Source organism: Barbus barbus (assembly GCF_936440315.1).
Source record: "Barbus barbus genome assembly, chromosome: 24".
Classification (NCBI taxonomy): domain Eukaryota; kingdom Metazoa; phylum Chordata; class Actinopteri; order Cypriniformes; family Cyprinidae; genus Barbus; species Barbus barbus.
Genome location: NC_136752.1, coordinates 15,334,168 through 15,348,274, shown reverse-complemented (window position 1 = coordinate 15,348,274; position 14,107 = coordinate 15,334,168). Strand labels below are relative to the sequence as shown.

The 14,107-nt window shown below is 38.3% G+C and overlaps 1 protein-coding gene across 1 annotated transcript in view; it reads left to right on the top strand.

Moving 5' to 3' along the window:
• Window positions 1-381: 381 nt before the first annotated feature.
• The window catches only part of LOC306843810 (midasin-like), a gene marked incomplete at its 5' end in the record, with an annotated part of 51,655 nt that continues 37,929 nt past the window's right edge, over window positions 382-14,107 (top strand). Inside the window, 23 exons of the mRNA XM_079375484.1 lie at window positions 382-477; window positions 1,108-1,334; window positions 1,689-1,913; window positions 2,021-2,128; window positions 2,712-2,904; window positions 3,066-3,275; window positions 3,407-3,538; window positions 5,550-5,653; window positions 5,917-6,031; window positions 6,114-6,289; window positions 7,574-7,655; window positions 8,037-8,132; window positions 8,533-8,645; window positions 9,905-10,053; window positions 10,137-10,197; window positions 10,287-10,498; window positions 10,634-10,737; window positions 10,826-10,970; window positions 11,515-11,611; window positions 11,741-11,854; window positions 12,205-12,352; window positions 13,312-13,419; window positions 13,530-13,681. Of these exons, the coding sequence (XP_079231610.1) occupies window positions 382-477; window positions 1,108-1,334; window positions 1,689-1,913; window positions 2,021-2,128; window positions 2,712-2,904; window positions 3,066-3,275; window positions 3,407-3,538; window positions 5,550-5,653; window positions 5,917-6,031; window positions 6,114-6,289; window positions 7,574-7,655; window positions 8,037-8,132; window positions 8,533-8,645; window positions 9,905-10,053; window positions 10,137-10,197; window positions 10,287-10,498; window positions 10,634-10,737; window positions 10,826-10,970; window positions 11,515-11,611; window positions 11,741-11,854; window positions 12,205-12,352; window positions 13,312-13,419; window positions 13,530-13,681 (3,167 nt within the window). The remainder of the gene's footprint in view (window positions 478-1,107; window positions 1,335-1,688; window positions 1,914-2,020; window positions 2,129-2,711; window positions 2,905-3,065; window positions 3,276-3,406; window positions 3,539-5,549; window positions 5,654-5,916; window positions 6,032-6,113; window positions 6,290-7,573; window positions 7,656-8,036; window positions 8,133-8,532; window positions 8,646-9,904; window positions 10,054-10,136; window positions 10,198-10,286; window positions 10,499-10,633; window positions 10,738-10,825; window positions 10,971-11,514; window positions 11,612-11,740; window positions 11,855-12,204; window positions 12,353-13,311; window positions 13,420-13,529; window positions 13,682-14,107) is intronic.

The following is a 14,107-nucleotide window of genomic DNA, read 5'->3' as shown; positions in this document are numbered from 1 at the left end:
TTTTGAGGAACAACGGAAATTAAATACAGCTGTGAGACTCACACTGATAGTGCAGTTAAAAATAACAAAACCATATTCGTTACATATTTAAGTGTTTCGTACTAAACCTTTAACAAAAACATCACAACAGTATGCTTGCAGCACAGTGAGCGTGAGCTCCGCGACACAGTCGAATGACCCGGAAGTGCTTTTCATTTACTCACATGTGGACTGGGATTTTAATACTGACGGGAACGTGCTCGCTGTGTTGTGATACAACCTAGACAGCCAAGCGAGTGATGGGTCTTATGGTTCCCATCACGTAGAATACTTGAAATATTAAAGCCTTTACCAGCCGCAGAGGCATCGTCGGAAATCCCTATATTCACGACAAATGATAAAATGGAAAACCTGGAGTTGAGCCTGACATCTCTAGGTGCAATCTCAAGACATATCGATAAAAGTCACAACGAACTCAGCAAGTATTTCGCAAAACAGGTAAGACAGCATGATCTGAGCACTTTCTAAGACCGTTATAAGAGGCTTTCATCTGTTTAGCACATGCAGAGTACTACGTGTGTGTCACACCACGCTTCTGTAGTACACATGCTGCTCACTGGCTGTTTATACAGAAGTAATGATTTCAATTCATTCGTTTCTATTTGGGAATCCAGTCTTGTTTTGAGCATGATGGATTATTTTGGTCATGTTGCAGTATAGTTTCAGTAGTTTGGGATGTTGAAACATGCTACCACGCTAAAAGGATTCTAACATAAAACACAACAAAATGGGATTTTGTAGCATATGGTTCCAATAGAATTATAATGATTGCTAAAAGTATAAAATATTCCTGTAAGATAAAAAATTTAGTGGTAATATTTCAGGATTTTAACACTCTTACAAGTCGTCCTGTGATCATCATCATTATTAATAATATTAGTAGACATTATTTCAATAAGAAAAATTGAGATCTAATATCCAAATACAACTCTATGAATTAACAATAATAAAAAAAATTGTAGGAATTTATTATTATTATTCTATCAATTATTATTATCATTATTGTTATAATTATTATATTTTATTATTTATTAATTGTTTTGACTGGCATTAATTTTTTCCTTGTAGATATGGAGTCATCAGGACAGGCAGTGTATACTGGAATGTCTTGCGCAGCTCCTGTTGGAGAAGGAATACACTCTCTTCATTGCTCGTCACTTGCGACCACTGATCATGGACCTGTTGGAGAGGAATGCTGAGAGGATCAAAGTAGACGTCAGGCTGAATCATGACCTCCATGAGCGCTTGTGTGTGGCTCTAAGCAAACTTCTTAACATCAGTCCAGATGCTCAAGCGTAAGTAACCATGTAGGATCACATGTTAAATAGATTCAAAAAAGGGTTCTGAAAATCTGGAAAAATTAGTTAATTGTAAAACATGGCAAATGGATATTATACAGTTGGAAAAGTTATGGAAGCCTCTGTAGTGATTTTTGGAAATTTAATTATATATTTCATTGGCTGGATATTGCACTCGTTTGAATTTATCTGTTTGTGAGCATGTATCTTTTTTTGAGTCAGATTTTTCATTATTCTAAATGATTCATTGGAAAATTAGTCTGAATTTGAATGAACAAGTGTCCAGTATATCAGTATATTCAGAACAAATGTCCAGTATGTCATGATCAGATTTGAATTGTTTTCTCACAGGTTTGCAGCGAGGTATTTTAGCAGCTCTCCCCCAGTATTTCAGAGGCTCTTCTTCACCAGCGAAGAGGCTGCTTCCATCCAGTATGGGCCCAGACGGATGAAATTACGGGACCTGATGGGGGCCACCCTCCGCTTCCTCCAAAGCGACTGTGAGAAGTTCCGTGTCCTGTGGGACTGGAGTGCCTGTGTTTCACAGCTACTCACCAGTGACGTCATGGTCAGAAGGTATTGACAATTTGTAGATCAGACAAAGCCTCTCAGAACGTCCAAAGATTTTTCAGAATATCCTCAGTCTGTACCTTTGCTCAATTTCTTTTTGTGTGTTTTTTAAGCTATACTGCCCAGTGCCTTGCCCTGGTGTCCCACATGACAGATAACCAGAAAACAATATTTTTGAGGAAGGTGCTTTCGAGTGAAGAGATTCTGCATCTGAAAACGAAGTAAGTTTGAATATCTTTTATTTTAAAGGAACACTCCACTTTGTTTGGAAATAGGTTCATTTTACAACTCCCCTAGAGATAAACAGTTGAGTTTTACCGTTTTTGAATCCATTCAACCGATCTCTGTGTCTGGCGGTAGCACTTTTAGCTTAGCTTAGCATAGATCATTGAATCGGATTAGACCGTTAGCATCTCGCTGAAAAAAAGAGTTTCGATAATTTTCCTTTTTAGAACTTGACTCTTCTGTAGTTACACCGTGCACTAAGACCGACGGAAAATGAAAAGTTGCGATTTTCTAGGCTGATATGGCTAGGAACTATACTCTTGTTCCGGCGTAATAATCAAGGAAATTTGCTGCCGTACCATGAGTGCAGCAGGTGCAGTGATATTACGCAGCGCCTGAAAGTAGTCCCCAGATAGGTAACTTCCTAGTCATATCAACTTGGGGAGTTGTAAAATGAGCCTATTTCCAAAAAAATTGGAGTGTTCCTTTAAGGTGAGTTTTATCACCTTGTTCTAATTGTTCAGAAGTTAGTCTATAGCTTTAGCTCTCAAACAAATTGACAATATCATATCTATGTAGGTCACTTGAGGAGACACAGCTGCTGGAGGTAGAAAAAGCTCTGGTTTTGGCCAATCAGGGCTCAGCAGTATGGCGGAAAGAGAGGGTAAATAAGGTCACCCGTGGTCAAGTGGTGACAGAAGACCTGACACGGACTGTTACTGTGGTGTGTGGGGTGATTCTACCTAGACGGACCCCTCGACAGGATGAACAGGTAAGGCAGACATCCAAAAACAGAATATTAAGCTTATAAAAAAGCCAGATTTAATATAATTATAAACATAAAGCCAGATGTATTTTTTTTCAATACTTCTTTTAGTGTATTATGAGGGAATGTGCATGTATTGTAATAATCCCAAAATCTGTAATTCTCAGACAAGTTTAAGCAATTTAGTGCTGGTGGATTCAACCTGTCAAAATCTTCGGCGACTCGCCATGGCTGTGGCTTCCCAAAAGCCCATTCTTTTGGAAGGGCCTATTGGATGTGGAAAAACTGCTCTTGTTGAATATCTTGCTGCTGTCACTGGGCACGCTAAAGCCCCTGACATCCTTAAAGTTCAGCTTGGAGATCAGACCGACAGTAAGGTGAGATTTGCTTGAATATTGAAATATTCAAGTTTTCTTTCCATTGTTTTCATATTGCTGCTTATTGTTTTACAATATTTTTAGTTTATCTGCTGTTAAGCAAACATTTTTCATGCCTTTGCTTTCTGTAGATGTTGCTGGGTATGTACCGCTGCACGGATATTCCTGGAAAGTTTGTGTGGCAGCCGGGGTCCCTGACCCAGGCAGTCTCTAAAGGTTACTGGATTCTGCTGGAGGACATTGATCACGCTCCTTTGGATGTGGTGGGTGGAGAATGCACAAAAACATGGAAAACATACTCTTTTTTTAGAAATGTTTCTATTATGAATATTGAAGTCTGTAAAGCATGGGTAAATACTTTTTTTGTTTAATGAGTTGTTGCAGATTTGTATTAATTAGGGTTGTTTGAAATATAGCATGTCGTTTCTCTTCTGCATGTGACAAAAAACAAAACAATGGGTTTTTTATGTCATTTTATATATACAGTGCCCTCCAAAAGTATTGGAACAGTAAAGACAAAATTGCTCTGTTGGCTGTGGAGTCAAGACATTTACAAATATGATTAAAAGATGAATATGAGACAAAACTACAGAATGTCACATTTTATTATTGGGTGATTCAACACATAGATGTTTTACCAGCTAAGAAGTTCAGCACTTTTAGAGTTTCCTCCCTCTATCTGATGTGAGCATAAGTATTGGAACAGTTGCCTCATAGGTCTTTCTAAGTGATCAGCTGTGTCCTGTTGCATTAATTCTTCAGATATTAAAAGCAGGGAATGTGTCGTATCAGTTATATCCATTACTTCTGTATTCTGAATCTTGCATTTGATGATGACACACACAAACCAGGAAGAAGACGAGGGATCTGACTTTGAGAGAAAAGCAAGCAATTTGGATGCTAAAAGAAAAGAGGAAGTCAATTAGCGCTATAGCAAAAACAAAGGGCATGGAGAAATCAAGAGTTTGGCGACACCAGCAACCAACAACTACGTGATCAGCTGAGAAAACAACAGTAGTTGAAGACAGACAAATAAAAAAAGCTGTGAAAATGAACCCTAAAAGACGTGTCTGTAAAATCACCAACAACTTCCAGAAAGCTGGGGTGATGCTCTGACAATCTACTGTCCTCGGGAGACTTTGACACAGAATTACAGATGCTACACAGCAAGATGCAAACCTCTGACCAGCACCAAAAATAGAAAGGCAAGATTAGAGTTAGCAAAAAACCACAAAGGTGAGCCAGAAGAGTTTTGGAACTGTGTTTATGGACCGATGAGACAAAGATGAACCTTTATCTAAGTGATGGGAAAGCAAAAATGTGGAGGAAAAAAAAGGGAACTGCAAATAATGCCAAGCATACAGCCTCATCTGTAAAGCATGGTGGAGGTGGTGTCGTGGCATGGGCATGCATGGCTGCCTCTGGAACAGGCCTCTCAACTTTACTGATGACTTAATGTATGATGACAGTAGCAGAATGAATTTGGAAGGGTGCAAAACCATCTTGCCTACCAATATTCAAGAAAATGACACCAGATTCATTGGGAAGTGCTTCATATTGGATCAGGACAATGACTCAAAACACCGTGCCAGTTCAGTCAAGGAATTTATAAGGGCAAAGAAATGGAAAGTCTTAGATTGCCCAAATCAATCTCCAGATTTAAATCCGATTGAACATGAGTTTCACCAGCTGAAGAGGAGAGTAAAGGCAGAAACTCCCCAAAACAAGCAACAATTGGAATTGGCTGCATTAAAGGCTGGGAAAAGCATTTCAAAGGATGAGGCCAAGAGTCTGGTGATGCCTATGGGTTACAGACTCACTGCTGTGATTGTGCGCAAGGGATCTGCAACTAAATAATAGCTTTTAAATCTTTTATATCTGCCTTATGTTCAACTGTCCCAATACTTATGCTCACATCAATGAGTGGGATGAACTTTAAAAGTGCTGTTCTTTTTATTTGGTAAAACATGTATGAGTTGACACGGCTAATAATAAAATGTGACATTCTGTAGTTTTGTCTCATATTCATCTTTTAATCATATTTGCAAATGTCTTGACTCCACAGCCAACAGAGCAATTTTATCTTTACTGTTCCAATACTTATGGAGGGCACTGTATATGGTCAAATTCTGACTTTGTAAATAAACTGTATGTAAATATATATAAATAAAACTATTTATTCTTTTGATGAATTGTTTGGTCTGCTGTTAAATTATATGGCTTAGAAGATAAAGCTATATTTAATCATGCTCTTGTTGTTGTTTTTTTCTATAGATATCGGTTCTGCTCCCTCTCATGGAGAACAAGAAATTGACAATTCCAGGACGTGAGGACAGCATTCAGATGGCCCCATCATTCCAGTTTTTTGCTACACGAAGGTAAGATCTTTTATTCACTATTCATAATATATGTATATGTAATGAGTAGTGTGTATGTGTGTGTGTGTACAGTAAAACACTAATTTTGTGAAATATTATTACCATTTAAGATTACTGTTTTCTATTTTAATATATTTTTATATAAATATAATTTATTCCTGTGATGCCAAAGCTGAATTTTCAGTCTTCAATATGCTAATAATAAATATTCTAAACTAAATTCTTTACATCAGTTTAATAATGATTAAAATCATTATTTTTAGGACGTTTTACAGTGGTGGAGCCTGGCATAGACTGCAGAGTTCACATGCTGCACTTCTGGACAAATACTGGAGTAAACTGCAGATTGGCAACATGAGCCGAGAGGAACTTAAACAGGTAAGCTATTCCCTAACACTGAAATAGATTTTGTGTAGGTCCTGATAACATCTTTCATCTCTCATTTTGTTTCTCTGTTCAGGTCCTAATGAAGAGGTACCCTAACCTGGCAGTGGTAGTGGAGCATCTTTTGGACATCTACTGCCAGCTAACAGGAGACAGACATCAAACCATCTCCGGTCCGCAGGGTCCTAGTGCAGTCCAAAACATATCAAATGAGCATATCACATCACTGGAGGGCAGAGGCCTTTCACTGAGGTAACACTTTTCATTAGAATTAGAAGAATTATACTGTTCTGATAATACATAATAATATGTACTACAGGGTTCCAAACCATTTTATGCTAGGATGTGCCTTCTCTAAATAGTTAAACATCAAGTCAGATTTGTATTTGTGCAGTTTCTTTTAAATGCTTGTGGGCATTTACAAATATCTCTGCATCGAGAAATGACACCATAGGCTTATCAATAAATGATGAGTGTAATTTAGGACCTCACAATATAACAAACAGTTCAACTAAAGCAGGGACTCTACAATAAAACCCTTACTCCAGTGCTGCATTAGAGCAGAGTTGTGATGTATCAGTCTGTGTCCATCCATTGTGTGTTTGGGCCTCAGGCTGTTCATCAGCTTTCCACTGGCGCCGCTGCAGTCAATGACACATCGATCTCTTTGTTCCCACTGTGGAACCCTAGCCAGAAACGCAGTGTGAGATTTGGGCCAGGGCAAATCATTTATATAACTAGCTTTGTACAATAGATACCACACACTGACGCAGAGTGTCATCTCTGTCTTGTAGAGGGTTTTTTTTCTGTAGGCCTACATATTCAAAGCAACAGTATTTTTGTGTAATATGTTTTGTTTTCAATTTTTTTGATACTTTGTACTTAGGGTAGCAATGAAAGTGTGTCAGATATGAGCTTTGTCCTGTCAGGAGAAGTTCAGTGGTATGGAGACCCTGCTGTTACTAATCAATACACTTTCACTTCCTCGCTCAATCCCCTACTTTGTAGAATCACTGGGTGAAAAACAATTTGAGCAGCCAGTCTGCCTACGGTCATGCCTCCTTACAATGTTTTGGTGACTGTGATTTCAAGTGAAAGGAAAAAAATAAAACATTAGCTCACCATGGCTACATTTATTTGAAGTAAAACAATAATATTGTAGAATATTATTACTGGACACCGTGGTACATTTTTTTCTTTGTCTTTTTTTGATGAATAAAAGTAAAAATAAAGAACAACATTTATTTAAAATAGAAATCTATTGTATCAATGTAGAGGTCTTTGTCACCTTTAATCAATTAATGCAGATAATGCAACCTTCTTTTCTTAAAACAATCTTGCCACAAACTTTTGAATATATGTGAATAAATGTATGTATATTAGGCTATATGTTTTTTTTTTATCATATTTATGGTTATAAATCAGATCTGATTGAATATGAGTATATTAAATGTACTTTCTTGCGTTCTTTGCATCCGTGTTGTCATGGTAAATGCTTGGTAGCAAAAGTTATTTTCTTTTCTTTTTTTTTTACAGGGATTTGCTGAAATGGTGTGAGAGAATCTGCTTAAATTTTGACAGCTCTTGTGCTTCCACAGCACAGAATGTGTTTCTAGAGGTGAGTGCTACCAGCGTTAATCTGTCACTTTTATTTTTTGGTTTTTACTTGTTGGATCACATTATAGGGGGTGGTGATGGCGCAGTGGATAAGACACATGCCTTTGGTGTGAGAGACCTGGGTTCGAATCCACTGTGAGACACCAATGTGTCCCTGAGCAAGACACTTAACCCCTAGTTGCTCCAGAGGCGTGCGACCTCTGACATATATAGCAATTGTAAGTCGCTTTGGATAAAAGCGTCAGCTAAATGAATAAATGTAAATGTAAATGTATAGGGTTCACTATTATTAAAATATTTCTTTTTTACATTTCGATAAAACGAGAACACTATTACTGAGAAACCGGTGTTGTTGTAAGAGAAATGTTTTTTTTACGTTCAGGCTCTGGACTGCTTCACTGCCATGCTCTCCAAATCCGAGAGCAGACTCAAGATGGCAGAGATCATTGGAAGCAAACTCAACATATCCAGAGAGAAGGTAGGATTCTGCACCAACGTGTTATCGCTTCACTGACACAAACTATTAGAAGGCCATAGAAAACCTGGAGATAACTGAGAGTTTTACAATTCCCTGTTAACATTTATATTTGCGATTTCCTTGCCTGGATATGAGTAAAATTTTGGAAAGGTTAAGGAAATTTCTGTAGTCAGTGTAAGTATTGTTGTGCTCTAAAATTAAAGCCATTGCTTGGATATTGCTTGTTGTAATAGCTTGTGTAAAGTAAAACTTGCCTTCAAAAATGACTTGGAAAAGTCATGGAAATTCATTGGTCAAAAAGTGTGCAATATTACAGTAATGGCTGAAAAGCACCCTCTTATATTTCTCCATAATATATAGAGACAAAGTCTGCTCTAATACTGTCAATGTGACATTTCAGGCCCAGCATTTTTGCCAGATGTACCTGCCTGCAATCAGTGTGTCAGAGCTGGAGGTGACGGTGGGCCGTGCCATGTTACTCCGCAAGCAGAGCGACGCGGTGCGGCTGAGCATGTGAGATTGAATTATCAGAGTGTAACCTTACCCATCTCCATTCATCTGTCTCGCTCTCTCTGACTGGCTTTTCTGCTTTCAATCTACTATATTACAAACTGTGTAACTGCCAGTCTGTCTGTGCCAACACTGACCCCTCTGTGGAAGGCACCCTGCTGAGAAATTGAGTCAGTATGAGATTGATTGGTAACTATTCTGTTTAAGACAGGGAATACAATAGCCCTGAGCATAACAGAGGAAAATATAGCAGGATTCCTTTATTAGTTGTGATGCATAAATTGAGCACTGGAAGAGAGCTTACATGTATATTTATGCATTTAGCAGATGCTTTTATCCATAGTGGCAAAATAGGAGAAAAGGCATTTGTGAGAGAGGTAACAGTATTTAGAATATACAATGGCAGGTTTATTAGACTACTAGATTTGGAAGCAAGAGGAGGAAAGCAGAGAACAAATAATGAAGCCGTTTGGGGGAAGGTTGGCAGCACTTTCAGCAAGAGAGGAGCCGACAGGTTGAAGGGGTTGGAAAGTGATTTTATGCCTCGTTGTGGAGGAACAACAAGGTATTGTTTGTTCAGTGACCTTAGCTGGCAGGAGGGTGTGAACACTTATCGTTCCAGGGGAATCTCAGTGTTGTAGAATTGGTTTTACATTTAAAAAAAAAAATGCGATCAGACATTGACATACCAGTGTTGGTATTGTTAACTAAAACTAAAACTATTAAAAATGTTTGGTAACACTTTTAAATAGGGACCAATTCTCACTATTAACTAGATGCTGTTTACTAATTGGCTGTTTATTAGGACTTCTAAAGTACATTCTGAATGACCACATTCTACATCCCTAATCCTACCCAATACCTAAACTTAACAACTACCTTGCTAATTATTAATAAGCAGCAAATTAGGAGTTCATTGAGGCAAAGTCATATGGTTTGTTAATAGCGAGAATTAGACCTTATTAATTTTGTTAAATAACATTTAACAAATGTTTTTGTTAATTGAATTAAAGCTGAAATTAATCAAATAAAAACGCAAACTTAACTAAAATAAGTTGAACTAAAACAAACTAAAAAATAAGTTTCAGTTGAAGTACTAAAAGTTCATGAATTAATAAAAAGTCTCTTAACAAAACTACTAAAACTCTATCTAAAATGAATTATAAAACCTATTTTATAAAATGAATTCAAAATATTTATAAATACTAAAATAGTATATAAATAATATTAAAACCTCCATATTTGATGTGTATTTGCAACAGAGGCAGACAAACATTTGCCGCCACACGGCCATCCTCTGTACTTTTGGAGCAACTCTCAGTGTGTGTCACTAAAGGGGAACCTGTCCTGTTGGTCGGGGAGACGGGCACAGGAAAGACCTCTACAGTGCAGTACCTGACGGAAATGACAGGTAACAAACCTGAAGTTCACCGAGCGAGTAGGTGTAACACTGTGCATCATTGTTAACTACCTGCTCTGTTCTACTGCACGCAGGACACAAACTCAGAGTGGTCAACATGAACCAACAGAGTGACACAGCTGACCTACTAGGAGGGTGAGTAGACAAGTGACAAGAAACATGGACAGTACAAATGTGGTGGAACTCTATGCGAAATTGCTGACCTTGATCGGTGTTGATTGAAGGTATAAACCAGTGGACCAAAAGCTTATCCTGTTGCCCCTGCGGGAAGCATTTGAGGACCTCTTTTCCCAGACATACTCACGGAAACAGAACCTGACCTTCCTGGGTCACGTCCAAACCTGCTTCAGAGGCAAACGCTGGCAGGACCTTCTGAAGCTCATGGACCATGTCTGCAAATCAGCACTAACCAAGGAACTACATGATAAACCCAATGGTAATACTAAAAGTTCAATAGAATTGCATCACTCTTTTTTTATGTTTCAAATTTCTTTGTGTAAAACCTTTATTAATGAGGTTAATAAAGCCTTTTAAGATTGTACAACATGTTTTATTTGTGTTTTTCTCTTAGCTGCCTTGCTGCAGGAGCAGTGGGAGGCTTTGGCTCTCAGACTCAGTCAGACACAGGAACAGATTCGGGCCTGTGAATCCGCTTTGGTCTTTGCGTTTGTGGAGGTAATTGCCACTCCTTTCACCTCCTGTCTAAATCTATTCTTTCTCTTGTTATCTCCTGAATGTTGTGGCTGTCTGTGTATCTGCACAGGGGACTTTAGCCAAGGCTGTGAAGAAAGGCGAATGGGTCCTGCTGGATGAGATTAATCTGGCTGCTGCAGAGACGCTGGAGTGTCTGAGTGGATTGCTGGAGGGCAGCGCCGGGTCACTGGTGCTGCTGGATCGAGGCGATACTGGTGAGTCCCAAACAAAGTGGCTTCTTGACAGTGGTATAGTGGGAAAATATGTGCCCTAGTAGTACTTTGCTTTTCCTCAGACTGCTTCTTTATGCTGAATGTAGTAAGGGTGTTCCTGAAACACTTAGGGCAAAATACATTAGAGAGATGACACAGCTAGTTGTAAGTCACTGATTGGGAAACAGTCTAGTTTATTGGCTCAAAAACCAGTTGTAGAATACAATTCAAAAGTTTGGGGTCAATATAATATTTTTTTTTTATTTTTTTTTTGATTGATTTGATTGATTGATTGATTGATTGGTAAAGCTGAATTTTCAGCAGCTATTACTCCAGTCTTTTTTCAGGATTCTTTGATGAGTTCAGAAGAACAGCATTTATAATTATTGTAACATTGTTGAACAGTAGAGTACATAAAAAAAAATTCAAGTGTGCTTGATGCTACATTACTGTCCTTTACCAAAAGTGTTGTAGTTGATTAGTGGTTTATAAGTGTTTCATTTAATTCAGAGGTAATTTACTGTTTTCATGATATCATTCTGTGTAGAGCCTCTGGTTCGTCACCCAGACTTCCGCCTGTTTGCCTGCATGAACCCAGCCACTGATGTAGGCAAGAGGAACCTGCCACTGGGCATCAGAAACAGGTGAGATATCTAGCATATTTGTTTGAAGATGTCATACACTGAAATGTATACATTCTTAAGCATCCAGGTCTTTTCTGGGAACACTGTATGTGTTAATATGAAGTTAATGTAATTGTGTTTATGTATCAGATTTACAGAGTTGTATGTGGAGGAGCTGGAGAGTGAGAGTGATTTACGAATCCTGGTCTCTGACTACTTCAAAGGCCTTAACCTGACAAGAGGCATCATCCATGGAATCATCAGGTTTGTGCACAGTTCTTTAGTAGGTCTCCATTGCCATCCATATAACAGCAAACTCACTTTCCTCACTAAAACACAGCTTTTTGTATTTTGATATATAGAAGGTCACTGCTAGCCAGTAGCACAACCATTATAAAACAAATCAGCATTTCTTGATAATATTAAGGAAGTTTCAAATGTTAGGTGTGACATTGCTTGGGATAAAAAACATATTTGTTAAGTAAAAACAAGCCATGTAAAATACAGAACATACAGAATTCATCCCTTTGGTTAGGTGCTATCCTAAAACACAATTGTGATGTTCCTATATATGGTTTCTTATAACAGAATCTTCCCTGTTTCCCCCCCCCCAGTTTTTATTTGGCTGTTCGTAAGGAGGCTAACACTCGGCTAGTGGACGGTACGGGTCACAAGCCTCACTACAGCTTGCGTACTCTGTGCAGAGCTCTGAAATATGTGGTCTCTGACCCCTGCTACAACATCCAACGTTCCCTCTATGAGGTAATGTATTTGTCTTCCTCATGGTTTCTGCCTCAATTTTTAATATCTTGAGAGTCTGACACATTGTAAGTTGTGTCTGTTACATGTTGCCATATTGAAATAACATTTTTCAGTTCATGTAAAGTCACATGAACTTGACTTTGCCAGGGTATGGATGTTTCTCCCTGTGCCTATAGCAGAAGTGAGCAGCTTAATAAAACAAACTAGCTGAGTTGTTTTGCTACATCTTTATGAATAATACTGGCTTTACGGCAGAGTGGGATGTTTCTACGCTTGTAATCTAGACAGCTTGATTGATTATAATGAAAGCAATTTAGTTTTGTTGCGTCACAACACACCGCTCTCATACAATGTAGATTGGATTTCAAAGTCCCACCGGCACTGCATTTCCCACAGAGTAGTTTGCATTACACGATGACGACTACTCCACCAGTCAATCTGTACACAGTACACTGTATTTTGGAGATTGTTTATTTACTAATATCAGTATCTGTCCACTCCGTATAGGTTTCTAGCTTTTGAAGGTCATAAGGTCATCGTAGTGGGAGCATAAATCAACATAATAAAATAATTTAAAACCGGTTAGGAGTTATTACATTAGATGGTGGGTTTCTTCAAACTTTAACATTGTCAATAAATTTAAATTCACTTTTTTTTAAAAGCAAGGTGCTTTTTTAACGTTAATTTTGGGCAACCAGGTTGTTTAAAGCTTAAAGACTTTATGCAGTTTATTTCGTCATCATTAGTTGCCGTTCACCATAGACCAGTTTGATTTATTATGTTAATGCAACAAGTTTTAAACCAATCATATGATAAAGTGTTCTATATTTGTTTTGTTTTTGTTTTGGCATAAACAGTAGTCATTGAAATAGAGAGGTGTGTTGTGTGTGCATTGTGTAAAGAAATTTAAAAAACACCAAGTAAAGTATATTTACATAGAGGTTTAATATCTTCTGCAGGGTTTCTGTCTGAGTTTTCTCACTCAGCTGGATCGCAGCTCTCATCCTGTTGTGCAGAAACTGGTGTGTCAGTACATACTAGGAGGAAATGTGAAGTGTCTAAAACAGGTAATCATTTCAGAGCTACAGATAGACACTTTTATCCGCGCTAATGTTTGTTCAGAGGGATAGACTATATATGTGCTTTGTGTGAAAATGTTCCTGTGCTCTCTCTTCAGCCAATCCCACAGCCAAAGGATCGCACATGCTTGCAGATAGAGGAGTACTGGCTGAGTCGGGGGGACATGGAGCCTACTGCAGACCCCAGTTACATCCTCACACCCTCTGTCAAGCTCAACCTGAAAGACCTGGCACGGGTAGTGTCTGCCGGGTAGGAAAAGCCACCCCAGATATGTCCCCTGTGACGTTCCGTAGATCAATCCCACTGTCGATACATATTACATATCCAGCATCCCTCTGTTCATCTGTGGGAGGGTTCGTAACTGTTGTAAGGGATTTGATTCACTTTTAGTTCTTTGGGTAGTAATCATAGTAACGACTGATTTGTTTTTGGTGCCATTTGTCTGGGACAGTTCAGACCTAGTGATCAGTTGATTTCTGTATATAGAGCTGACTTCAGGACAGCAATATGATCTCCAAGACTTTTTCTGTACCATTCTGGGCCAAATCAGAGAAACCCCACACTTCTATATTTCTATATTGCTTGTAATTCTTTATCCATGTACAAGTAGTCAACAAGTGGTCTGCAATCTGTACACAGTATTTACTCACTCTGCAATCTATGAAATATGTATAC